This window comes from Prosopis cineraria, unplaced genomic scaffold (genome assembly GCF_029017545.1).
Source record: "Prosopis cineraria cultivar Desert tree isolate PC_DT_omini unplaced genomic scaffold, ASM2901754v1 PC3, whole genome shotgun sequence".
In the NCBI taxonomy this organism is placed as follows: Eukaryota; Viridiplantae; Streptophyta; class Magnoliopsida; order Fabales; family Fabaceae; genus Prosopis; species Prosopis cineraria.
In genome coordinates, this window is record NW_026555334.1 from 24785023 (window position 1) to 24809510 (window position 24488).

The 24488-nt window shown below is 32.4% G+C and overlaps 2 protein-coding genes across 7 annotated transcripts; one reads left to right on the top strand and one right to left on the bottom strand.

The window, feature by feature from the left end:
* Positions 1 to 5754: 5754 nt before the first annotated feature.
* On the bottom strand, positions 5755 to 10733 carry LOC129307103 (transcription factor NIGT1-like). 4 transcript variants are annotated; one of them, XM_054947970.1, is made up of 8 exons: positions 10477 to 10733; positions 10175 to 10381; positions 8710 to 9165; positions 8477 to 8553; positions 8307 to 8343; positions 6642 to 6855; positions 6269 to 6527; positions 5755 to 6179 (listed from the first exon to the last, which is right to left on the bottom strand). In XM_054947970.1, the coding sequence occupies exons 3-8, from the start codon at positions 9092 to 9094 to the stop codon at positions 6057 to 6059; spliced, it is 1095 nt and encodes a 364-aa protein (XP_054803945.1). In that variant the 5' UTR covers positions 9095 to 9165; positions 10175 to 10381; positions 10477 to 10733; the 3' UTR covers positions 5755 to 6056. The 4 variants fall into 4 exon arrangements, with proteins under 4 accessions (XP_054803945.1, XP_054803943.1, XP_054803946.1 ...); XM_054947968.1 differs by having other exon boundaries at positions 10193 to 10381; positions 10477 to 10732; XM_054947971.1 differs by lacking the exon at positions 10175 to 10381.
* Positions 10734 to 17535: 6802 nt separating this feature from the next.
* LOC129306657 (protein MALE DISCOVERER 1-like) lies at positions 17536 to 24267 on the top strand. Of its 3 annotated transcripts, none has more exons than XM_054947354.1 (14): positions 17536 to 17830; positions 18053 to 18432; positions 18527 to 18659; positions 18840 to 18911; positions 19556 to 19699; positions 19810 to 19938; positions 20986 to 21087; positions 21189 to 21247; positions 21347 to 21766; positions 22384 to 22574; positions 22695 to 22827; positions 22934 to 23091; positions 23504 to 23677; positions 23824 to 24267. In XM_054947354.1, exons 2-14 carry the CDS (start codon positions 18333 to 18335, stop codon positions 24082 to 24084), a joined length of 2076 nt encoding a protein of 691 aa, XP_054803329.1. In that variant the 5' UTR covers positions 17536 to 17830; positions 18053 to 18332; the 3' UTR covers positions 24085 to 24267. The 3 variants fall into 3 exon arrangements, with proteins under 3 accessions (XP_054803329.1, XP_054803328.1, XP_054803330.1); XM_054947353.1 differs by having other exon boundaries at positions 17537 to 17830; positions 19795 to 19938; XM_054947355.1 differs by lacking the exon at positions 18840 to 18911 and having other exon boundaries at positions 17537 to 17830; positions 19795 to 19938.
* The last annotated feature ends 221 nt before the right edge of the window (positions 24268 to 24488 follow it).

A 24488-nucleotide genomic window follows, 5' to 3' on the forward strand; every position in this document is an offset into this window, starting at 1 on the left:
AAGTAAAACATGCCTTGTGTACATGGCATATTTTGAGGAATGCAATGAAGTACCACAATAACTCAATAAAGGATGAGTCTTATATTATGTATGATTTCAACCATTGCATGTATCATTATTGGGATGAACAAAATTTGAGAAATTTTGGAAAGAATTATTATCAAGATATAACATGGAAGAAAATGCATGGTTGATATCTATGTATTGGATAAAAGAGAAATGGGCAGCATGTTATATTAAGGGGTCAAGGACTCTTGGTATGAGAAGCACTCAAATTAGTGAAAGTATCAATTCTTGTGTAAAGAGTTGCATACATCCAAAAAATATTATTAATCAATTCTTTCAAAAAGTTCAACAATATATGGAGGATAAGCGTTATATAGAGTTGGAACGTGAATTTGATACAGATGATAAGTTTCCAAAATTGATATTGTTGAATTCATATATGCTTCATCAGCTTTTTGAAGTCTACACTTGATCAATTTTTGATTTGTTCTAGTTCTAGTGTGATTTACGTGTTGCTACATGTATAAAAAAGAGAAAAGAAAGGAAGAAAAATGAAGATGAAGAGAATTGTGCTACTTGTTTGATTATGTGATCACTATGGTTAATAAGATAGGAGTGTATAGTTTGACGTTTGATTCATCAATTGAGACAATTACTTGCAGTTATAAAAAGTTTGAATGAGTAGGCATATTATGTTGTCATGCCTTAAGAGTCTTGTATGATCGTGATGTCAAATTACTTCTAAAAATATATATAACAAAGAGATGGACAAGAGAAGCACGAAGTGGTGTAGTGTATGATTTGAAGGAAAACAAATTGAAGTTGATCCCAAACTAGAAAGGTCAAGATGATATAGGCAATTGTGCCCTATGGTTGTTAGTTAGCCAGTGATTCATCAAAAAGTCTTGAGGCATTCTCTCTTGTTTATGAAGGCATATTGGAACTTACTAAGAGAGTGGATGAGCTTCACACAAAGCAAAAAGATAATGATGGTGATGGGGATAGTAAAGGGAATCATAAAAGTAATTATGTTGATAAAGGTAATGGTAGTGATGGTAAAGCAATTGGATTTAAAAAGAACAATCTTTATAAGCTTCTAAGAAATTTTCATCATTAGTTATTGCCTCTAAAAAAGATTCAAATGTATGCTTTTTATCAATTTCTTTGTTTCTTTCTTTGTTTTTTTGTCCTAAGATGCTTGATAAGTAGTCATTATTTCTTTTACAACTATAGCTTGGTCAAGAATAGCATGATCCAATGATGTTAGATACACTTGAAGAAGATACCTCATCAGCTCAAGTACAACATGATCATATGTTGTTAGATACACCTGAAAAAAGTCAAATGACTTTTACTAATTAATTGATAGTAATCATATATTCCAACTATTTTATTAATATGTAACATGCATATCAAGTCATTTTGTCTCTTTTCCTGAATATAAGCACCATTTGATTGTGATATGACATCACTTGAAGCACTTCAGTTTAGCTAAGCATTTAAAAATGGTAAATAATCAAGTTTCAAGACAAATTGAGTCACTTTGATTGAAATCAATATAACTTTTTACACTTTACAATACAATACAATATTAATTTATACTGTTGAGATACAAATACAAGTTCACATATATAGATCATGCTAAATGAAGTCATCCAACTCTTCTCATTCTAACTACTTCATTTCAACTCCTTTTGTCACAGCTTTTGCTTAGGATACTTGGGCTTTTCTTTTTTAAGCATGATAGCTCTTAGGGTGATTATGTAGCATTTATTATACTTGAGCTACTCTCTTTTTGGTCATGGTAGCTCTTGAGATGATTGTATAGCATTTACTATTCTTAAGCTGCTCTCCTTTTAGTAATGGTAGCTTTTAGGATGATTTTGTAGATGATTTCATAACTCATTAGTTGTTTTCAATTGCTACTCTCTTTTTGCCCTGCAATTATAATATCCACAGTGTAAAGTTACTCTCATTATCCATCAAAATGTGTTAATGCAAATGTGCATATATGAAATCCTAAATAGTCTACATTTGTGTTAATGAGTAAAGGCTGTATAAGTTCAAACCTAACAAATACATCAGAAGAAGGTTTTCAAAAAAGAAGCTAACTCTCATATCAAGTCAAACAAATGGGAATTTGTTTTTTTCCTCTACAACCACCATAGATGAGAGGTTGACAAATTTGTAAAGTTCACAACTATAATGCAATACTAAACAATTTAATGGTTCAAATTATCTCCTATAACATTCAACATGGTAAAAACATCTTGTTGAAATTGAACGCCTTTGCTCTATAATTTGACGTGCATGCACTAAAGACATCACTTTCATAGTTTTTTTCCTTCTATTTATAATTTCACAAATAGTATTTCATGTGCATTTATAGATACTAAATGAATGAATTAGAAATGCCTCTTGTACATTTTCAAAGTGGTAAGCTTTCACAACAAGCAACAATTGATATTATACCATTCATATAGTCCTTACTTAACATGCATATAATAACTATCAGATTGTTAAGCCTATTCCCGTCCAAACTACTCATTTTGAAGTATGGGAAAACTTGTAATAATTAATAATCCAACCTATAATGGTTGCGTTTTTAAGGATATGAAATGATTCTATGATCAATTAATTAACAAGTATGACAATGTATGTATGGAAGATGATAAGGTGAGAAGCTATGTCCTATAAAGAGGAAGAACACAACAACAGGGGGAAGATTGAAAAGAGGTTACAATCATGGTGAAGCCAAGCCAGTTAAATGATAATTGTTCAAGTTCTACTTGTAAAATATTAACATACTAAGGGGCTAAATGTTTAATTTAAGGATGCAAAACAATTTGAGACACCTGTTCAGCAAAAGTATGGGGGGATGGCAGAGAGAAGGAAGAAGAGTAAGGAAGTTAACATAAAACACAATCCAGACACTTGCACCAAGTGTTTACAGTTGCACATAACATAGCTTACCATGAAGTAGAATATAAGCCTGATGTAGAGAAGGTACCAGATCAACCCAGAAAAAGGAAAAATAAATCCTAACTTACCTAAATTAAGGAGGTTGAATAAATATAAAATGCTGGCCAAATAAATAAATATAAAAGAGAGAGAATCCACTAAGGCATGGGTGGTTTAAATGATATTTGCAAGGCAATAATTTTTTTTAACACCAATACTTTCCAACTACATGTATTGTATGAGTCGTAAACCCATAACCTCTATCTAAACCACTCTTAAAGGGCTTAGAATTGAATATGTTACTCTCAAAGAAGGATGAGGAATATATGACACAAGGATTAGCTTATTGTTTTAATATATGTTTTTGTTGACAACTTACTGTATCAAAACTTCAAAATAAAGAAAGAATTAAAGGGGTACAAGTTAGAAGAAGTCACCTAATTTATTTCACCGCACAAATCTCAGACCTAATAGCTTTTATTCAATTATCAACAATGAAGTAAACATTAATATTTTATTTTCTCACAGTGTCCTCAAATCTATCATTCTACATTCATATACTTTTATAATAATTACCACTATCTCAATTATCATTAATAAAATAAACAAACTAGATCACAAAATCTTGAAAAACACAAAACCCTTTTTCTATTTCAATTTTGTTTTCAACCTTTAAAAACTCTTATCAGCCAACAACTTCAATAAACTTGATCTAGAAGCAGCTTTCAGGTGTTTGCATAATTCGAGTCAAACTCGTTACGATACCAACCAATTGATCTCTAAGCTTCCATAATGATGTCAGAAAGACCAGGACCGAGACAAGCATATAAAATTATTTCAAAAATCATGAAATGGAACACATATAGAAGGTATTAAGAAAGAAGACAAAAATACCCTCTTGAACAATTTGTTCATTTTGCAGGTTATTGTGTATGGTGGCAGAGATTTTCCAGTAGAAAGGACAGGCCATATAAAAGAGAAGAAGAAATAATAGAACAATCAAGACAATGTGAAAAGCAATCTTCCATGTACACAATGTTGTGAAATTATTTAGTTTTAGTCTCTTGTTCTTGTTTGATGAAGCTTTGAAAAAACATACAACCTGAAATGAAGTTGCAATTGATGGCTGAGTTTCATTTAGAAAACTGAAAAGGCAAATGGCCTAGATTTTTTTTTCCAAAGTTAAATGCTGCATTTTTACAAAATGAAGAGGGAAGTAAGTAGAGACAAGCCGACCTCATCTCTGCCACCTCCTAGACTTAGCCCCAATTGCAAATTAGACAGCTATTGCTTTTCTTCCTGCACCATTATCACTCCATTCAGCTACATTATATTAATAATGAAAAACCTTATGTGAAACATTGACAGCGAAGGATTTTTCCAATTTTTGTTTTTCTATTAGGAAGCGCATTTATGTCATTTAGCCTTCAGTGATTATTGATAGCAAATGACCTCTTTTTTAAACAAGTCTTAGGTACTGCTTCACAATTAAATTTGTGGTTAGGGATTTTTGGGCTATTATATCTATAAATTATCTTTGAAAAAATTAGTACTAGCTAATAAGGGTGTTCAACTTGTACTCATTCTGACTGATTTAGTTTTGCCTTGATTATATCATGGCGGGTCCCGTCCTAGCTTGAAAACAATCAAGACGGGACGTTGCAAGATGAGATGAGATGAGACACATGATTGCTCTCAAAACACTCAACCCAATCCTAAATATTATATATATTTATTTTAAAAATATGCATTAAATATATTAATATAATTTATGTTTATATTAATTATAATTTTAATACGCGCAATTCTTATTTAAAAATAGAAGTTTTTTTATTGATAATTTTAATGACACAGAGTAATATACTTCCTTACAATATATTAATTATATTAATAAAATTTATTTTTATATTTATCTATTTAATAACTTTTGTTTATATCGTATTTTTTACCTTATTTTTGGAAGAGTCACTAGCTTAACATATTTCAACTAAAAAAAAAGAACAATGACTTGATATTATGTCTAGCTTATCTGTTGTTGTTGCTCTTATATGTCTCAGTATACCTGACTTTAAGTTGTATATTTGTAGTTGTGATTGATATAATTCAATAATTACATTAAATTGTTGTGATTTTTATACTTGTGTCATTTTGGCTTTAAACTTAATAAGTTGTGTTATTTAAAATTTTAATAAATCTTATTATCCAAGCCTTTCTTCTACATTGTCTGCTCTAATAGGATGGCAGGACATCCCAATCTTATCCTGGTCTCATCCTAATTCTCAATGGGGATAGAATGACTTTCGATACAAGAATGAACATGGGACAAAAATTAAGTCGTGATCATTTTTCAAGATGGGGCATCGAATAGGGGCATCTCGATGTTATTTCATCTCATAAAAAACCCTATTAAATAGCTAGGTAGAGCCAAGAAATGGGCGAGCAGGGCCTATATGGATTCAAATTCATAAGCTTGGTTATCCCAAAATCAATAATTTTTTTTAAATTCAATTCTTATTAAAAAGGTTTAAGGCCTAGCCCTTAAGCCCTTTTTATTATTTTTTATTTTTCTTGATATTTTTAAAAATTAAAAATTTTAATTATAATATTTTATATTTTTAAAAATTATAAATTATAATGTTCAAAAATTTAAAATAAATAATAAAAATTTTAATTTTAAATTATAAATATATATTCTAAAATTTAAATTTATTCTGAAAATTAAAAATATTTTATTTTTTACAGATAAAATAAAAATGAGTCTAAACGAGTCACTCGAACTTGGGATCAGTTTTTTGAAAAAAGGTAATTTTTTTTAAATGAATTTAAACCGGTGGCCCGCCCCGTCCTCATTCATGGTTCTGCAGCTTGGTGCCGCTTCATTTACAGTCAAAAATCCTACTTCACAGCTTACCCCAAAAACAAAAAGAAAATCCTACTATACTTGACAACAATTGGGGGGGGGGGGGAGTCCTATAATCTACCAAGCTCATATATATACTCTGGTCTTTTTCGTCAAAGTCTGGCCCGAGTTCGTGATTTGAATGTTGTGGTGTATCTTTGCAAGAATTAAAAGACTATGGATAGAAGTTCTAAGAAAGCGAAAGCTCAGTGCTAATTTCTTGGGCTTGGGTGTCTCTGCCACTTCCCAGACTCAGCCCCAATTGCAAATCAGGTAGCCATTGCTTTTCTTCCCGCACCATCGCTCCATTCAGCTGCATTATGTTCACACCTCATAAAATCAGTAACCCTCCATTTGTTCACAAACAAGCAGACCAAGACCAATGTATTGTTAATTAATTACCTCGATCCGAAACGGGGGTTCATAATCTAGCTTGAGACTGTCACTATCTGGTGTTGAGCTCGCATTAGTGTAATTGGTAGGCGACCCTTTTAACTTCCTTTGATGAGCCTTCATCATCTCCAGTGGAGGCCACCTTTTTTCTTCCGGAAATTGTCTGCGTCTCAGGGGCGTTATCTTGCTGTTCATTAATGGGTCCATCACTTCTTGGTTGACTATTAGTCTTCCTGCAGGTTGATGATTCAAGTTCCACTGTTGCTGCCTGTCACACCCAAGATCATATAAGGGTTTAATTTGCTTTGAACTCTACCTATTTGCATCAAGACAACAACAAGCGTGTACCCCTGAATATATATACGCAGTTTATGTTACGTACCAAGAATCAGTTGCAGGCTTTGTGTGTGGACGTGATAGGGCAAAGGAGGGAGGAAAGAGACTAGTCTGGTGGTCGTGATTGCAATTACTTGCGAGGATGATTCCTCCGTTTCCCATCTTGAAATTATACTGGTGAGGGCTCGCAGACTGATAATGCCATATCTGAGAAATGAGATCACCTTCCGTTTGGCTCCATCTGTGCGTTCGACCTACAACTGTGATGCAACATACAACATAAATTTATCACAACTGTGGCATCTGAATATCTATTGATAACCCTAATCCCATGCCATTCTAATTATTTCCCTGCTACATTCTTTAATGGAGGTTCCCAAGCACATATGTAATTAACTGCTTGTTTCAAGATTGTTAACACATGGTCTTAATTAAATCGAGAAAAAAATTATGAATAGATCTCATGTACAACAGATTTATTTACAAATAAGTTATACTAAATTTAAAAATTATAGTTAAGTTTCTCAAAACTTGAGCATAATTTATTATTGACCTTATTAATTTGGCTTTCAATTGTAACTACAGTTTTGTAATTTGCAAATAAAAATTCATAATTTACAAGTCAAATTTCTTGTTTAATACTTGATATACCATTAGAGTTTCTAAAGAGTTAATATGCCACTGTAAGTGTTATATCAAATATTAAACAAGAACTTTGAATTGTAAATTATAGATTTTTACTTGTATATTATGAAGTTGCAGTAATACAATGGAAAGCCAAATTAACATAGATAGTATTATATTTGTACTCCAACCTTAAATTACAATTAGGTTTCAAAAAACTTGATTGTAATTTTTGAATTTAATTTCGTGATACTTATTTGTAATCTAACCTCATTTAAGAAGGCACCAAAACCCTATATTTTATCCTCTCCTACCATAAGACCCTAAAATAGGAAGATCCAATCTCGTATATACGTTAATTGTAAATTTAGATCATATCTACTCGTTCCAGAGATTACTATTAAAAGAGGCTAATTTTATTTATATAAACTAAATTTAATTTTAACCAATTTCAAATTTTAATTTTTTTTATCAAAACATTACTATATAAAAATGTAACCGTTAAAAAATTATTTTTATATATTCTCTATTGAAATAAAAAAAATATTTCTTAAAATATTAAATTGAAATTGAACAATCCAATTTGAATGTTTCAAATTTCATATTATGGCAGCCTCCACTCATCTTTGGGATGAGCAAGGAAATCAAGGTTTCTACTAATATGGACGTTATAATTTCGTGTCTATGTGTCATAAATCTAGCTATATTAATTATTGTTGAATATATAGCTGATGATCAACATGCTTAATATTGTACCCCTTATATCTATTAACATAAATTTTTGTGTAAATTTATCTCTACAAATTATGAAGTGTATTGATAATTATTGAGACTAAAGATTAAAAAAAAGGATATATATGTATGTATATATATATATTTTATGAAAATTCGGATTTTATAGTACGCGGATTTTTCTAAAAACTATTAAATTTTGAACTGTAGGGAGTGGACTGGTAATTTGGAAGTAATTAGTGAGCAGGGAACCTTGCATGGGATTTTAGGTTAAAATGTACACAAAACAAAAGCGGCAATAGAAGGAAAATGATTTGCTTGGCCCAAAAAGGAAAAGGATCTACAACGATCTCACCTTGCCCGGCCTCGTCAAGTTTCTTGCTTCGGTACATCTGAAGCAAAATTTCATAAACATCGAATCACTCGTGGAAAAGAATTAAAACGCTTGCTTTTCAAATCAAAACAAATTCAAATTATAAAGATTTTTCGGTCGAAACTATCTCAGCAATTTACTTTATGTTTTACCTGCAGGTGACTCTTGACATGAGCAATGCTAAGCCCTCTCACATTCATTAGCTGAAGCACCAACTTGGGTGTAGCTCCTGCACAAATTTATGCAAAAAAAATTTTATTGTTACAGTGAAGGCTTCTTTTTCTCACCTACACAGATAGCGACGATATTTATCTAAAAATCCTTACTTAAATATTTAACTATCATATCAGATTTGTTTGAAGACGATCAAGGATATCGTACTTACTCTCTTGACCACCAAGCCTTTCAACAGCTTGAACAAACGAGAGATGTAGTTCAGGAGTCCATCGAAGGCGAGGCATCTTTGATCTTACATATTGTCTCACACTTCTTCTTTCATTATTCCCTTCCCTGGACGTGCTTCTATCATCAGATGAAGCACCTTCTTCATCCTTTGCTTTCTCATCATCATGCTCCTCAGCCATGATATGAAAGTGATCTGTTTCATCGTACTTGTCCTCTATGCTCGCTTCTTCATTCAAGTCAAAGGATGAGCATGCCTGAGACGAAGATCCCAATGAAGCCACGTCCTCGGCCACCTGTTCCTTAGTACACCTGCCATTCTTCTTGTCTTCGATCCGGTATCCTTCTGATGACGACATTGTCATCATGTATTCTGCAATAATAATGCTGATCGAGAGATTACCCTCAGGGCTCCAGCCTCCTTATAGTTTGCATTTCACTGAAACGCATGCACAGGAGATCGATCATTTTTATAATATAAATGTGTACAGTTAAAAGTTGGCAAATTGTACTGCAAAGTAGACACGCACAGGCTGTAGTTTTTATGTTTAGCATAAAGCACTTATTATTAGTATTGTACCCATGACAATCGTAAGCTTGAATACCTTTTATGTGCATTCAATATTCCTGTACGGGAAATGCTACAAGGAGATGGGGGACATTTATTGAATCCCTATTACATATACGTGTATAATTATATCATTTAACCACACACGCAAGCAGTGGTTGAGTTGTTGAAAGATTCATAACAATTTTAGTATAAAGAATGCAACGCAACTTCTCTAACGACCCTAGTTGGAAGCTTTTTTGCTAAAATTTGGCATCGGCTGAAATATAATATGGCAGATTCAGATCTCTCTCTCTCTACACGTACACGCGCGAGGCATGTACATTTATGTATATATCGTTTGTTCACCCATATGCACAATGATTCATAATTCGAAGATAAGACTATCATTAATCATCAGGAGAGAGATGGTCATTCATCAACATATAAGATCTTGTATATACAATAAGCACGAGCTATACCTATTATTTGTAAGATGTGTGTTAAGGAATGTGAATTACATAGACAAAAGGCAAGCAGATAGAGAATTAAGGAATCAAGAGTCAACAATTTTATTCGTTGTTTCAGTGGACAAATTAATACATGCCTGTACATAAATTAATTAGCCTAGGGAAAAGATATATATATATATATATATATATCAGCTATTATACGCCACCAACTAGGGTAAGTAATGCAATATAATCCAGGCCAGAAAGAAATCGGAGGAAAAAGAGTTTACTTTGTAAGGAAAGATAGATTATATGTGGGAGGTTGTCTGAAGAAAAAAAAAAAAATATATATATATATATATATCAAGTAGCCTGCTAGCTAATTAATTTCAGTATTCCCGTTAAGTTCTTGAAGATCATGAAAGAGAGAATAAAGAAATTTCACGAACCTAGTTAGAAACACACACCTAAAAGGGAGGCGAGGAAGAAGAAGATGAGGAAGAAACCCAGAAACAGACGAAGGAACATGATCTAATCATCGCATGAGCAGCTTCTCCCAAAACAGTAAAGAAATCAAACAACAAAAAGCATCGAATGGCCTTTTGAATCACTCAAGGAGTTGATGCTCGCTCCTTCTTCATTCTTCGCTTCCAAACCTATTGAACGTATGCAGCACGTATCTAATCAAGCTTTCGAAACAAGGAAGGAACGGAGGAGAAAGGGAATCAGAGCGAGGAACTAATATATATACCTGGTTTTGCGGCTTGAATGATTCAAACAAAAACTAGAGTACTCACAAAGTTTTAAGATATTAGAAAGACTTTTTATATATTAGAGAATTAATCAACAATACTATTCGAACAGGCTACTTGTCATCTCTATAAGTAGAAATAAAATCACACGAGGCATACAGATGAAAATGGTCCCTGGATTGTACGGTTGGAGATCATGTGACAACTCCCATACCCTTCATTGACAGTTGTAAAAATCTCTTGCTTCCTCGTGATTATTTTAATTTCTCTTGACCCTCTGCTATGGCTAGAGACTTCTCGCTTTGTCATTGCGGTGTATATGTATATTTCAATTGTCAATTTCACCAAATTAGCTAGTTATAATTAATTTCAACGCATAGTATGTGTCTGTGTATTGTAGGGTCCATTCCCTTGATCAATCTTTCAATTTCTTCTCACCTAAACTCTGACTTTCTTTCCATTTCAAAACCACTATTCTCTTGTCCCCACGTGAAATTTCGCAGCAGCTTTTCTTTTTCCTTCTTTTTATGTGTTTTAATTTCGTAGCCTCTCTTATGTTTGTGTGTAATCGTGACGTCTGACTCTTTTTATCAGTGATTGATTGTAGTCTGTGGGGAGCTGGGGGAGGGTGTTGCATCCGAATAGTCAATCTTGGTGGGATCATCAATAATATATATGTGCATAAAAAAGGACATAATAATTTAGCTTTTGTGGCACATTCAAAAAGCAGCTTCTGTCATTATATATATATACATATATATGGATTTATGTATGTGTGTAATTGATGTGATAAAATAAGTTGGACTTGAAGCAATGCATATAGTGCAGTCAACATAATCTAGGAATATTACTGACCCTTTGCATAAGAACCAGTTATCCGCAGGCAACATTTCACTTTTTAACACAGAAAGTCTCCAAAGTTAAATATTTTTGCTATTAAGAGAATGAAATTTTGGAATATAGAGACCTTATATAATATTTACCTACTTGTTTGACAATTGAACTTTCCCTGCAAAGGTAATAGCTAAAAGGAGACGGGGGGAATCCATGGAGGCGTTGAAATTTTCATCAACTTTGTTGACTTGTGATGTACCGAACCTTTTCTCGAATATCTCACCATATATACATGGTGTTTATAATCAGCTTAACGAAGTCTTTGTCGTAATTCTCAAATAGTATTATTAACACGAGTGATATCTATTCAACCTTAATTAGTTTGTTACAGAAATTATAATATTTCCCAAGCTTAATTTCCCGTTACAAATACAGCTGGATTTGTTCTATTCTGTAACATGCAATTAATGTAATCTATCAGATCATACTGGCGTTTGAATAAAAAGGTTCTCTTTTTGGCGGTGCATTGTGTTGAATATGTTGATCCCCATCTGTTATACTTTGCATACACACACACACACACACACACACACACACACACACACATATATAAATTCAAAAAGCCGGAATTGAAGGAGAATTTATTATTGTTACAAGTTTGCCGATGGGAGTTGGGAAAGGTGGATGAACCGTACCAGAAAATAAAGCAGGAAAATCAAAACAAGAAAAACCTATCTCCTCAGTTCATTATCCTGAATTTGATCTGCAGGGAACAGCATGAATTAAGGAATCAGTTCTCGAATTAGGTTTGGCTAAAACACACCAAACTCCAAAGAATTTGATAATTTTGCGTGACATTTGTCGATCCTAAGAATATCAAAGTTAAGGGTTTGGAAGCTGAGAGAGAAAACTACGTGTAAGAGAGGGAGATAATAGGGCCTGTCATTGAGATTAAGAAATTAATTACAGATGGATAGCTCCAGAATATACATGTAATGTCGGTTTTGTCTCCTTCTGTGGGAGAGAGTTGACATTTCTCAGTTATATTAAGCCCGTGTAGTTAATTAAGAATCTTTAAAAGAATTAGACGTCTTAATCTTGTATAGCATATTTCATTCGTCGATGAAGACGTCCAACCTACCATTCTATATCGATACTTCAGCCATCTACGTACAAATAGAAAATCTGAAAATGCATAACACACGTTGATTAACTATTTTGCATTGACCCATGAGTCTGATATTATCATCAATATGTATTCTATTCAGTTTTAAAATGTGTCAAGGGTTATATAAATATATATCCATCCCCCCTTTACCATTTCGTGCTTGCTGTTAAATGTCGTCGTGCTTTGAGAAAATCAAAGGAAAACTATATATGTTGACTAACAATTAGTTCAACGACAGCGATCTCATGGGTTGATTATCATCACAAACAGATTATTTTCTACTCTTTTGACTTCAATGTATACACATGTAAGATATGATGTAGGCATCGGAATGTACTCAGTGTATATTGAAGCTGGTACTTGGCAATATGAGATGAAATTGTTGAATGAACATGAACTGATGACAAAACAACGTAATTTTTTTTTTTTTTTTGGTTTTTCATAAAAAGGGGATGTTGTTGCCAATTTGCCCTTCTTCTTAATGATCCCATCCCCCTCCCGTGCAGGTGCATTTTATATAATTGCCACAATTATATAGTTTTAATTCAAAATTATACTTAAATATATTGATAATGAAAGAAATGTTAATTGAATATTATAATTTTTAAAATTATGCTTAAAAATTTTAAATATTATAAATTCACTTTTTTCCCTCTCATGACCCTTCTGTATAACACAAGTTACATGCATCCCAAATGGACAGACCAAGGGGGGCTAGCAGATCGTCTTACGGTGAAAGTTAATGGCCTTAGGCCTGGGTGTAGCCCAATGTTCTATTGTCAAAGCCACTAATATTGTTGTGAAACAAGAAGAGAGAGTATTATCAAAAAATTAAAAAAAAAAACAAGAAGAAAAAGAGAAAGAAAAATAAAAGAAGGAACCAGTAAAGATTAGTTAAGTGATAAAAATTTAGCCCATAATTCATAAGATTATAAAATTAAATCTTCTTGTTAATTTAAAGATTTTGTAGATTGCTAGTATATAAATATTTCTATAAATATTCTTTAATTTTTTTTGACCAAAAATGCTCTTTAACTTAAAAGGCATGCTTTGATCCTAAAAAGCTCTCAGCACTCAACTCTCACCCAAATTTTAGTAGTATAAATAAAAACAAAAACAAAAGAGGGAGAGGGAGAAGGAAGGATATAGAAAAACTCAAGATACTTTATTTAGTCAATCAAGTCTGCTTGTATGAGAAACTTAAAATTATTTATAAATTCCTGAAAATATTAAAAAAATAAATTAAATTCTAACCCCAGTGTCAAAAGACAAATAAAGATTACAAAGATAAATATATGAATAAAGGTAATCTTTAAAAAAAATATATCAAAAAAAAATAAATGTAGTCTAAATATAGATATTTTATTTCATTGCAAATAAATAAAAGGTTAAAATGTATAAAACCTCTATAAACTTTGAGACAGGTGTATATAACTCTCTTCATCTTTAAAAGTTTAAAATTAACCACCCTAATTTTTAATTTTGTTTCGCAAAAGCCCCTATTATTAATTATGTTATTTTTTATGAGAGTTAAAATATCATTCAACCAAAAAATAGTATTAAACAAAAATATTATATTGTACAAGTATTTATAATAAATTTTTTATATTTTTTGTACAGCTAAGGCATTGATAATAGCCAAAATAAATATTATTATCATCATATAAAATTTTAAATATTTATTTTTGTATTAATTTTTATATTTTTTTTGTTGTCAATGTTATATAGTTTTCTAATATTAAAAAATAAATTAATCTAACATGGTAATATTTAAATTTTAAATATTTTAGTCATGTATAATACATTGATCTAACAAAAAAAATCAAATAAAAATTTATCTTTTAAAATAATAAAATCATGCAACATTGATAATAAAAAAATATGGATAAAACTAATATAAATATAAATATTTAAAATTTTATATAATGATAATAACTTTTTTTTTAAATCGATGCCTTAACTATCTAAAAAATATAAAAAATTTATTATTAATAGTTACACAATATAATATTTTTGTTTAATAATAATTTTTAGTTGAATGACATTTTATTCCTCATGAAAAAAATAACATGATTAACAATAGGAGATTTTGAAAAACAAAATTAAAAATTAGAGGAGTTAATTTTAAACTTTTAAAAGTGATGGGGTTGTATACAACTATCTTAAAGTTTATGGAGATTTTATGCATTTTAGCATAAATAAAAATGATAATCAAAAGATAATAATAAAAAGAATAATTGAATCCTAATCCTAGTTAATCTAAAAATATTCAAGATATCCTTATTCAAATAAAATTGCCTAAAATATATTATCTTAAAAAGATCATAAATATCTAGAAATAACACTAATAATATATTGCCTCAAATAATAAATAAATTTATCATTTTGAGATTTTAATGTTATTCTTAAACAGAAAGAGGCTGAGTGTAAATAATGATGGCGATCAATTTGACGTAAATTTCGGACTAATGATACACTGTATCCCTGTCCCTAACAATGAGATTTGGAAAGTTTTTTTGGGAAAAATATCATTCAGGTACCATTTATCATAAAAATTCCGAAATATCACTGTATGGTTGAATAATTGATTTGAAAATAATTTTAGATAAAAAAAATTATAATATCCCTATTTTTTCTTTTTAAACTTATCAACTAGCTAAATGGCTTCTTGTTGTATGTGAATAAATGCTTATTAATTAACGAATATCTACTTGTTAAAACATGATATATATTTATCCCTTCTCACAACTAAATTTTTTTAAATTCTTAAACTTGTCGAGTAGTGAATGGCTTCATGTTAAACGTGAACGAGTATTTGTTAATTGTTGAGTAACTACTCTTCAAAACATAATTTATACTTGTCTTTTTTTACGGTCAAATTCTTTTAAGTTTTGAACTTGACAATAGATGAATGATTTTTTATTAAATCAGAATGATTAATTAACTAAGTAGGGATATTCTAGTTTTTTTTATTTAAAATTATTTCCAAATCAGTTTTTCAATCTTATAATAATATTTTAAAATATATTTATTTAATATTAAATATGCTCAGTCTTTGATATTTTCCGAAGTTTTTATGTTCTCTCTCTGCTTCTTGTTGTGCGATGAATAATTTTTTAGTTTAATGGGTAGTTATTTTAAATAATTATTTATGTGACAATTTTATTTTATTTTCGCATTGGATAACATGTTTAGCCCGTGGACTGACTTACTGAGTGGGCTTCAAGTTCAACCTTACACATTCGTACCTGTGATCACTCGAGAGTCATGGGCCAATCTGGCCCATTTTGCAAACACTGGTCTGGCGTTTGAACAACTGGCAATTATACTCACCATGACTTTAAGTCTAACAAAAGAGATTAATCTTTTCTAACATATTGAGTTAACATTCAAATGACTATTAAAAGATGTGCTTATATTTTATATTGAACTGCATCTTAAATAGGATTAAAATATTCATGAGCAATTGAAAAAAAAAAAAAAACTTGCAGTTTGACTTTCACTGTCAGCACCTAAAAAACTTGTGCTTTTGCTATTTTACCAAAATGAATAAACAAGCAAACAAACGATTCAACTTATTTAAATATGTTTGGTTTGATTGACCAAAAAAATTGTCACAGCACCAAGCTTCCATTCTAGTTCTAGAAAATTTCTGTTTCTTGCTAAAATTTCGGGTTCGTGATTCATTATTCGATTATAGAACAGTATTTTCCACGGGGAGGGATTTGTATAAAAGAAAATACTTTCTTTTTTGACGGAAAATTTTGCTTTCACCGCCTAAACCCAGGGTGATGGATTTTTATTTTGAGAAAAATAACATTTAAGTTCCAGAAGTTTGAATTAGTGACTATTTGAAAGACAAAATTTTTAAAAAAATAAATTATAAATGTCAAATTAAATAGTTATAAATAAAAATTCATGTTACAATTTAAGAGTTATATTTAATGCATCAATATATACTTGCAATTGAAATTCTTGAATATGCAATTAAATAAATTAATATTTTTAACTTATTTTTTAAAAAAGTTATTGAAAATATAACTGCCATTAATTTAATTTTCTGAGATCTAATTGTTCTTCTTCATCTTCTTCTTTTTTCTTTACTTTGTATGTTTGGCAGATAAAGAGAGGATGGAATTCTACTTCCCAACAAATAATGATGACAAGGATTAATACTTTTCCAGGGCATCTCCTCCAACAGTCCAACTTTCAGCGCAGCTCACAAGTTCTCTTTGCATCCTAAAATACCCTAAAATTTTAGAGAAATTCGGAGATAGTTTAGAACATTACACCAATCTAAACATGCATTGCTGTTAATTGGATATAATTTTAGGATAAATCATTTCACGATTTTCAAGGAAGAATTAAACATTATCAGAAATTATGACTCGTGTTTTTAACAAGTTATGAACTTTATAATATAATTCAATTCAATATTCTCGACCAATAGAAATTCAATATTACTATTTTAAGATTTTTTTAATTTCAAATTTCGGAAGATAATTTAGCAAATCCTTTTAGATCAAGATGATTTTATGATTATCTACTCATTCTCTTTATATTTACCCTTGTGTTTTAACTTAATTTACATCAAAAAATAGTGACGTGGTTAACTTAAATTAATCCATTTGAGATTCGCAAAAAAAAAAAAAAAATCCGTTAACATTAAACCAACGGTTAGTTCCCAACGACCGACGTGGCCTTTTATGTTGGCAACGCAAGCAGAGATAAATAGGCGCGCGCGCGCGAAATGTGGTCAACGGTTTCAAGCGCAACAAAAGCGCGTCCGACTCTCCGACTTCTTCGGAAGTGGGCCCGTCTCCACCATTCTTTCTGATCCATCCATCCTCGCCGCCGATCACCCTCCTCCACTGACTGGCCGCTGATCATAGTTTTCCTGTGGGGTCCCTCTCACTCTATCGTTCCTCCTGTGGTTAATTCTTTGGGACCCCTCACTTACTAAAAGAAAATTCTAAAAAATTTTAAAAGAAGGAAAAGAAAAAAAGGAAATGAGATGGAAAATTGAACACATCTTCTGGGGCGTAGCTGGTGGGGTGGTGAGAGAGAAACGAAAGGGGGTAAGAGAGAGACAGAAGCTCAGAAACCCAGAGAGAGATTGCCCAGATGATGGTCTAAGAGAGGGTCCTCTCAGATCATCGTGAAAAAAGGCAGCAATTTTAAAGATTCTTTTTATTTTTTGGTACCTCTTGCTGCCTTTTTGTTGACTCTCAATCACCCCCAGCGTGCCGCATTGCATTATCTTCTTCTGTTTGTTCATCCTTGCCCTCCATTGTTAACGTCCCAACACGCGGAGTCATTTTCCTGCATCTTTCTTTTGTCGCTTCTGCATGGTACTTTCACTTTCTTTATCATTCGTTTCCTGTCCCTTTTTCCTTTTTTTTTTCTTTTATTCTGATAACCAGAGACTTTGCTTGGTAATGAGGTTATTCCTTCTTTCTTCTTTGTTATGGCATTATTGGTTGGTTTCTGACACTTCCTTCTTTAGTATCTTTTCCTTCTCTGGTACAAGCTCATTTCATTCGGCTAATTTCTTCCTGTGGGTGAAATTTCAGCTCCAGCCATATTGCGGAGGGCCATTGAAAGGAAGACTTTGAGCGGGTTATGCCTTTGTTGAACAAGCTGTAGACGAAGAAAATAAATATAATCATGAGGGACCCTGATGTGATCTCCGGAACCAGTTGTCTGCATTTCTTTTGCTTTTTGTAAAATAGTTTGTAGTTAGTGAATTGTTTTGCTGGTTGCGAGGTACGGGTAGATTGAAGGGTTATTTGTGTAGGAAAAACCTCGCGATTTTGTATACTTTAACGTCTAGAAAGTTGGCTTCACGAAGCAATGGGTTCTAGATGTGGCTCATATGTATTTTGGAGCAGAATTTATTCTGCTTTAATTTGTCTGTGGGGTATTCGTTCATGTTGGTCCCTTAATGACGAAGGTGATTTTTTGATATAGCCCCTTTTCATTCCTTTTCCTAGTAACATGTAATGGTATTGTCTTTTGACCAATGATTTTCTGGAATGAAAATGCAGTAATGGCTTTGTTAAAGTTTCGGGCGAGAATAGATTATGATCCTCGTGGAGCTTTGGCTAACTGGAAACCAGATGATCTTGATCCTTGTGACTGGTTGGGTGTTCAATGTGTTGACAATACAGTGCAAATGCTGTGAGTCCCGTTTGTTTTCGCTTAAGATTTCCGGCGAGGCACAGATATTTTTTAAGGAATATAAATACTCGTAACAGTGCATATGGGTTTAGTAAAGATTCCTTTTGACTGGCCTCCAACAAAATTCAGTGTTGAGTTTTCTGTGGAACTAAGTTTTCGCCTTCCTCTTTCTTCTTTTAGGAACTTAAGTGAGCTATCTTTGGAAGGTACACTGGCTCCTGAGCTTGGGAAATTAAGTAACTTGAAATATCTGTAAGGATTCGACAAATGTTTTCATGCCTCCATTTCTAAAGTTTTGATAGTTGAATCTATGTCAAAAAAAAAATTTTAGCTTTTCAATTCCGTAGTCGTGAATGTCCTGTATTTCCTTTCATCCAAAAGAAACTTCAGGTTAATTTCTTCCATGCTGTAGTTTATTATATTAGCTTGCTAACGATTGGTCCCAATAAACACATTTCATTTTATTCTATTCTAGCCTTTTGCCATTTTGCCTATCCTTTCCCATCTTTATAATGTAGTTTTTAAGCTTGCATAGTGGCAGTTTTTTCCTTCAATCGTGCAAAAATTTAAGCAATTACTATTTTTGAATCAAAGGAATACAGTTAGTTTGAAACTTTCCATTAGCTTGTTTATTTTGTTAGTGTTAGAAGGATGTGTATGTGAACACTTTTGAAGTCCATCATCTGATTTATTTTGCTGGACATGAAAATATGTAGTTCGTCTATTTGATTAGTTTAATCTTTTTGATGTATTAACAGCATATCTCCTTATTTTGTGATTGACGTCTTCAGACAAAGATTAAAATGATATTTCACTTTCCAATAGAGGAATCATAAAATTAGCATTTTCTTTCCTCTTACCTTTTTCCTGATTAGCTTCCTCTGTTTTTCTGAAAGTGTATTATGCAAGAATAAGTTTTCTGGCACCATTCCTAAAGAATTTGGAGAGCTAACTAAGCTGGAGTTGTTGGATTTGAGGGACAATTGCTTGACTGGAAGTGTTGCAGCGGAAATTGGCAGGATGCTGTTCCTAAAAGACTTGTAAGCTTAGTCTTTTTGGCAGGATGTTGTTCCTAAAACTAAAACACCATATTTAAAAGCATTTTTATCCTTAATAAAACTATATGTTACCATAGGAACCTTTTTGGCAGCAACATTGAAGTCAATGTTCCTCAAGATCTTGGGAAGCATGAATTACTATCTAAACGACAATTGATTGATAATCATACGTCTCATGAGATAGCTGAAATTGGTTGCATGAATAGAAAAATTGGACACTGGTAAGTGGATCTTTATTTTTATTTTTTTAATTAACTGACATTGTGACCTTTACTGTTTGCTTTGTCCTCCAAAGACATTGAGACATAAGGACTCTGTTCTCACAGATCTGGCAGCACATAATGTGCCTGTAAAGAAAAGATGTTTAAGAGTCAGGGATATGTTTAATTAACGGAGGAAAAATATTTTTGCTCAATAAAAAGGAAAGATCTGTAAGAGTCATAGGAATGGGTTCAAATGTGAACACAATCAGTTTGGGCTCACATATCATCATAATTGATCAATCCATATTTTGCATAGTATTTGGGATAATTTGATAGTTATTTGGGAGTTAATTGCATGTATTGAGTTAAATTAGGAGGTTAAAGTGTAAGTGTTGAAAACTAACAAAGCGGTTGTTGAGAGAAGAATTGATTAGTTGGTGCTTAAATATAGGCGCTTTTGGACATGACTTCGGCATCGAGGGAGTTTATTAATTGTGTAGGGAACTTAAGCACGGAAATCAAGATTTTTTTTTTTATACAAAAAAGTTTAGGTGAGTTGGAAAACTTGGAAGATGGTCTTTTTCCATCTAAGCCCTTTCTGTTGTATCTGGATTTCTACTCTTGCATCCTTAATAGATGGTCTTTTGTCCCATTGGTGCTTCTATAGAAAACAAAATTCAAGCAGGAAATGTTTGATGGAAAATCAAAATATTAATTAATCTTTAATATGTTAGTTATTGATAAAAATTCAAACTATTAATCTTGATCCATCTAAACTTAGACAAAAACTTGGAAAGATATGGGCTTAAGGTTTTGCCATGTCCTTTACAGAACAGTAGCCTCAACTGTGAAATAATTTAATTTATTCTTATATGAGGAGTTGCAAGTTGATAACTGTGACATAGTTATGTTGAGCAGTCAATATAAAATTTCGATTGATATTAGACTCTTCTGGAGTTTCATCCATTGGAATTTATGATTACACCTAGTTTGTTTCTTCCTATACGGTTTACATATGGTTTTGAATTAGCATTTTCTGGAGCTTATGATGCATGACTTTGGCAGTGTGCGGCAGAGCAATTTCAAACTATGGAACATGAGACAATCACTTGTCATTCCAATTAAAGGAGCAATTACAAAATGCCTCAATTCCTTGGCGCTGCCATTGTGCGTACATTACTCTGTTCCCATTAAGTATCTAAAGAAGTATACATGTTTTGTTCTTTCATTGTCCTCTAACTACTAAAACTTTCCACTCAACTTTCAAGGTTCAAGCTACAGAACTACCATAATAACTACGAAGATAACTGCTTTGACAATCAGCCTAGTGAGTGGAATATTCAAATATGAACTTTGGTCTATTGAGTGATAGAAATTTATAATTCTTATTGACAATAAAAATGTTCCTTGCAATATTTATGTTCAGGTGAGTCAGCAATTGCTCAAAATCTACTTGACAAATTTAAACGTCGTAAATTACTTGATCAGTCCAGTAACCTCGTAGCTGCCCCTTTTAGTGGTGGGTCTGCTAAACAGATCATTAGTCTCCCATCCACACTGAGTAGCGGAGCTTTTCCGGCTACATTAAATACCAGTGGGAATCATAATCAGTCACCCACACCATTGCCTTCACCTGCTTCTTCTGGAAATGAAAAAAACAGACAACCTTCAGCTGAAGATAATGCTTCTGGAGATGCTTGGAAGTACATAATTATTATATTAGGTGTGCTTTTGTTGGTCATTGTTGCTGTTGCCGTATTTTGCCTGTGGAATAAGAGAGCAGTAAAAGCAATTAGGCCATGGAAGACAGGGTTAAGCGGACAGTTACAGAAAGCTTTTGTGACAGGTAATTGATTTTTTTGGTCGCCGTGACAGGTCATTTTCTTAAGTTGAACTTGCGATTGAATGATTTCATCTAATTTTTTGAGCTTGTCACCTTGTCCAACTGTTCACAAATTATTCAAAATTTAAAACCAAATGATTGTCATTTGTGATGTATTTCACCACATTTTTTGAAGTTGTGTGAGGGTGGTCAGGGAATCTCAAATAAAAAATGTTTATGGGTCTCTTGTCATGGGAATTTACTTATTTTGAAAATTGACTAAATAAACTAATTAATTTTGATAAGAAATTATAACATCTTCGCATGATGTAAATCAATTTTAAAACTACCGCTATAGAGCTCCTTGATCTGCAATGATCACCTATTGCGAAAGTACATATTTCTAGTAGGTACTCGTTCAATTTGTACAAATCCAACATAACACAGAATTTGGCTCTCTGCATTTCATGATGTTGATATTTTTACTGTTCTATTATCACATCTAATCCCCAATTTCAGTAATGAGCACAGTCATTGGCTTTCAATTAATTTGAACTGTGGATTTTCTCATGTTAGAAAGCAGACATCACTGTGCAATAGGGTGACAATTGACTTTACCATTTTTTTCATATCAAATCTAGGAGTCCCGAAGCTAAATCGAGCAGAGTTGGAGGTAGCCTGTGAGGATTTCAGCAATATTGTTACAAGCTTGCCTCATTGCACCGTATACAAGGGAACTCTGTCCAGTGGAGTAGAGATTGCAGTTGCATCAGCTATGATCACTTCTGCACAAGACTGGTCGAAGAATATGGAGATTGCCTACCGAAAAATGGTTTGTTTCTTCTGAAGTCAATGGAAAGGAAGATTCAATAATAAGTCCTAATTTAATTGAGAACATGGATCTCAATTCTCAATCTCCTCTGTGTGCTAATTTTCTCTTTATACTGTATAGATTGACACCATGTCTCGGGTAAATCATAAGAATTTTATTAATCTTATTGGCTACTGTGAGGAAGAAGAGCCATTTACTCGGATGATGGTGACTGAGTATGCTCCTAATGGATCCCTATTTGAGCATTTGCATGGTAATATTCTTTCTTTTAGTCATTGGTTAGCATAGAGCACATTTGAGTATATTTTCATTCTTTTACTGAATGGCAAAAATTTGTGGACGGTTGGGGAAAAAATTAGTTGAGGGGCTTGAACACCTAGATTGGAATTCAAGAATGAGGGTTATTATGGGCGTGGCTTATTGTCTTCAGTACATGCACCATGACCTGAATCCATCAGTAGCTCATAGCAACCTCGATTCACATTCAGTCTTGTTAACAGATGATTTTGCTGCGAAGGTAAACCTATTTATATCTCCCTCTTTCTGTTTATAGGAATGCACTTTTTCTTTCCTTGAGAAATTTAGAATTCATAGCTCTTTCCTCTATTTTAAAAATGAGCACATCTTTCCTTTAGACCAAAAGATACTGCATTTATCCATCCTATACACTTTGACCAAAATACTTTTATATCTATTATTCTTATGATATGACAACTATATTTTCCCACTACTTGACAGATAATGCAATTGTTCTTCCAAGTACTTTTGTCCTATTTTAGTTTTAAGAGATGGCTGTATATTCCAACAAAAAGGAGAATATTGTGTAATTTTGAAATTTTGTTTGGAAAGGGACAGTAATTTTCCCGATTACTTCCATTATATGTTGAATCCTAAGTAATTATGTTTTTTATATTCAATTTTTCCTTCAGATTGCACAGGTCATTTTTGCCTCGTCATTGGAAGATAAATCAATTTCAAAGAATTCCGAATTGACATTCAATGCTGATCCCGAAACTGATGTATATTGCTTTGGAAAATTGTTATTCGAAATCATTTCTGGGAAATTGCCAGACTGTGAAGAACAAAAACAACTTGAGAAATTGGTAAGCTTCAAATACATCAATTGGTCATTTTCTTTTCCTTCCCATTGTTCCTCTTTACACTTATATCAGATCTACTTTCTAGTTAAAATCTGAACCTTCATTTACCATATCGTCTCTATAATGAATAATTCTCTTTAACTCCACAGGCTGGTGAATTTTCAAATGGTAAGAGAAGCATCAGTAATATGATCGATCCTTCCCTTGAATCCTTCAGAGAGAAAGAACTTGATGTGGTTTGTGAGGTGATCCATGAATGCACCCAACCTAATCCGAGTTCGCGACCCACAATGAAGGACATAACTTCCAAATTAAGGAATGTTATTGGCATGTCACCTGACCAAGCAGCCCCAAGACTTTCTCCACTCTGGTGGGCTGAACTAGAGATCTTATCAGAAGAGGCAACATAACTTCTGTCTCAATCATTCACTGTATAGTAAATTCAATTGAGCAGAGTCCAGCCCATCTTCCAGTTAGTGGTCATCAATATATACGTGCGACCAAAATCTTATCGTCCTTGTTCGTTTACAAGTCCTTATGGTTCATAAAATAGCTATTCATGTTGTAATGAAGGTGTGTTACGATGTTTTCAATGCGGGGTGGTTTAAAATGTTTTTTTTTTCGTTATTTAAGTTGGAAATGTAAAAAAAATAATAATCTAACTAAAAATTTTAAATAGGTCTGTCGGTGAAACTGATACTTGTTTTATGATTATCAAGCTGCTTGTCGCATCCCCTGTCAGTGAAACTCATACTTGTTTTATGATTATCAAGCTACTTGTCGCATCCCCTGTCAGTGAAACTGATACTTGTTT

Excerpts from the sequence above, each read along its gene's own strand:
- LOC129307103 (XM_054947971.1), bottom strand. The coding sequence starts at position 9,094 with ATGATGACAATGTCGTCATCAGAAGGATACCGGATCGAAGACAAGAAG. Across the intron at positions 8,554-8,709 it reads AAGGCTTGGTGGTCAAGAGA|GAGCTACACCCAAGTTGGTG; the intron begins GTAAGTACGATA and ends AAATTTGTGCAG. Across the intron at positions 6,528-6,641 it reads AAGCCTGCAACTGATTCTTG|GCAGCAACAGTGGAACTTGA; the intron begins GTACGTAACATA and ends TGGGTGTGACAG.
- LOC129306657 (XM_054947353.1), top strand. The coding sequence starts at position 18,333 with ATGGGTTCTAGATGTGGCTCATATGTATTTTGGAGCAGAATTTATTCT. Across the intron at positions 19,700-19,794 it reads ATGCTGTTCCTAAAAGACTT|GAACCTTTTTGGCAGCAACA; the intron begins GTAAGCTTAGTC and ends ATGTTACCATAG. Across the intron at positions 21,088-21,188 it reads AATTCCTTGGCGCTGCCATT|GTTCAAGCTACAGAACTACC; the intron begins GTGCGTACATTA and ends TCAACTTTCAAG.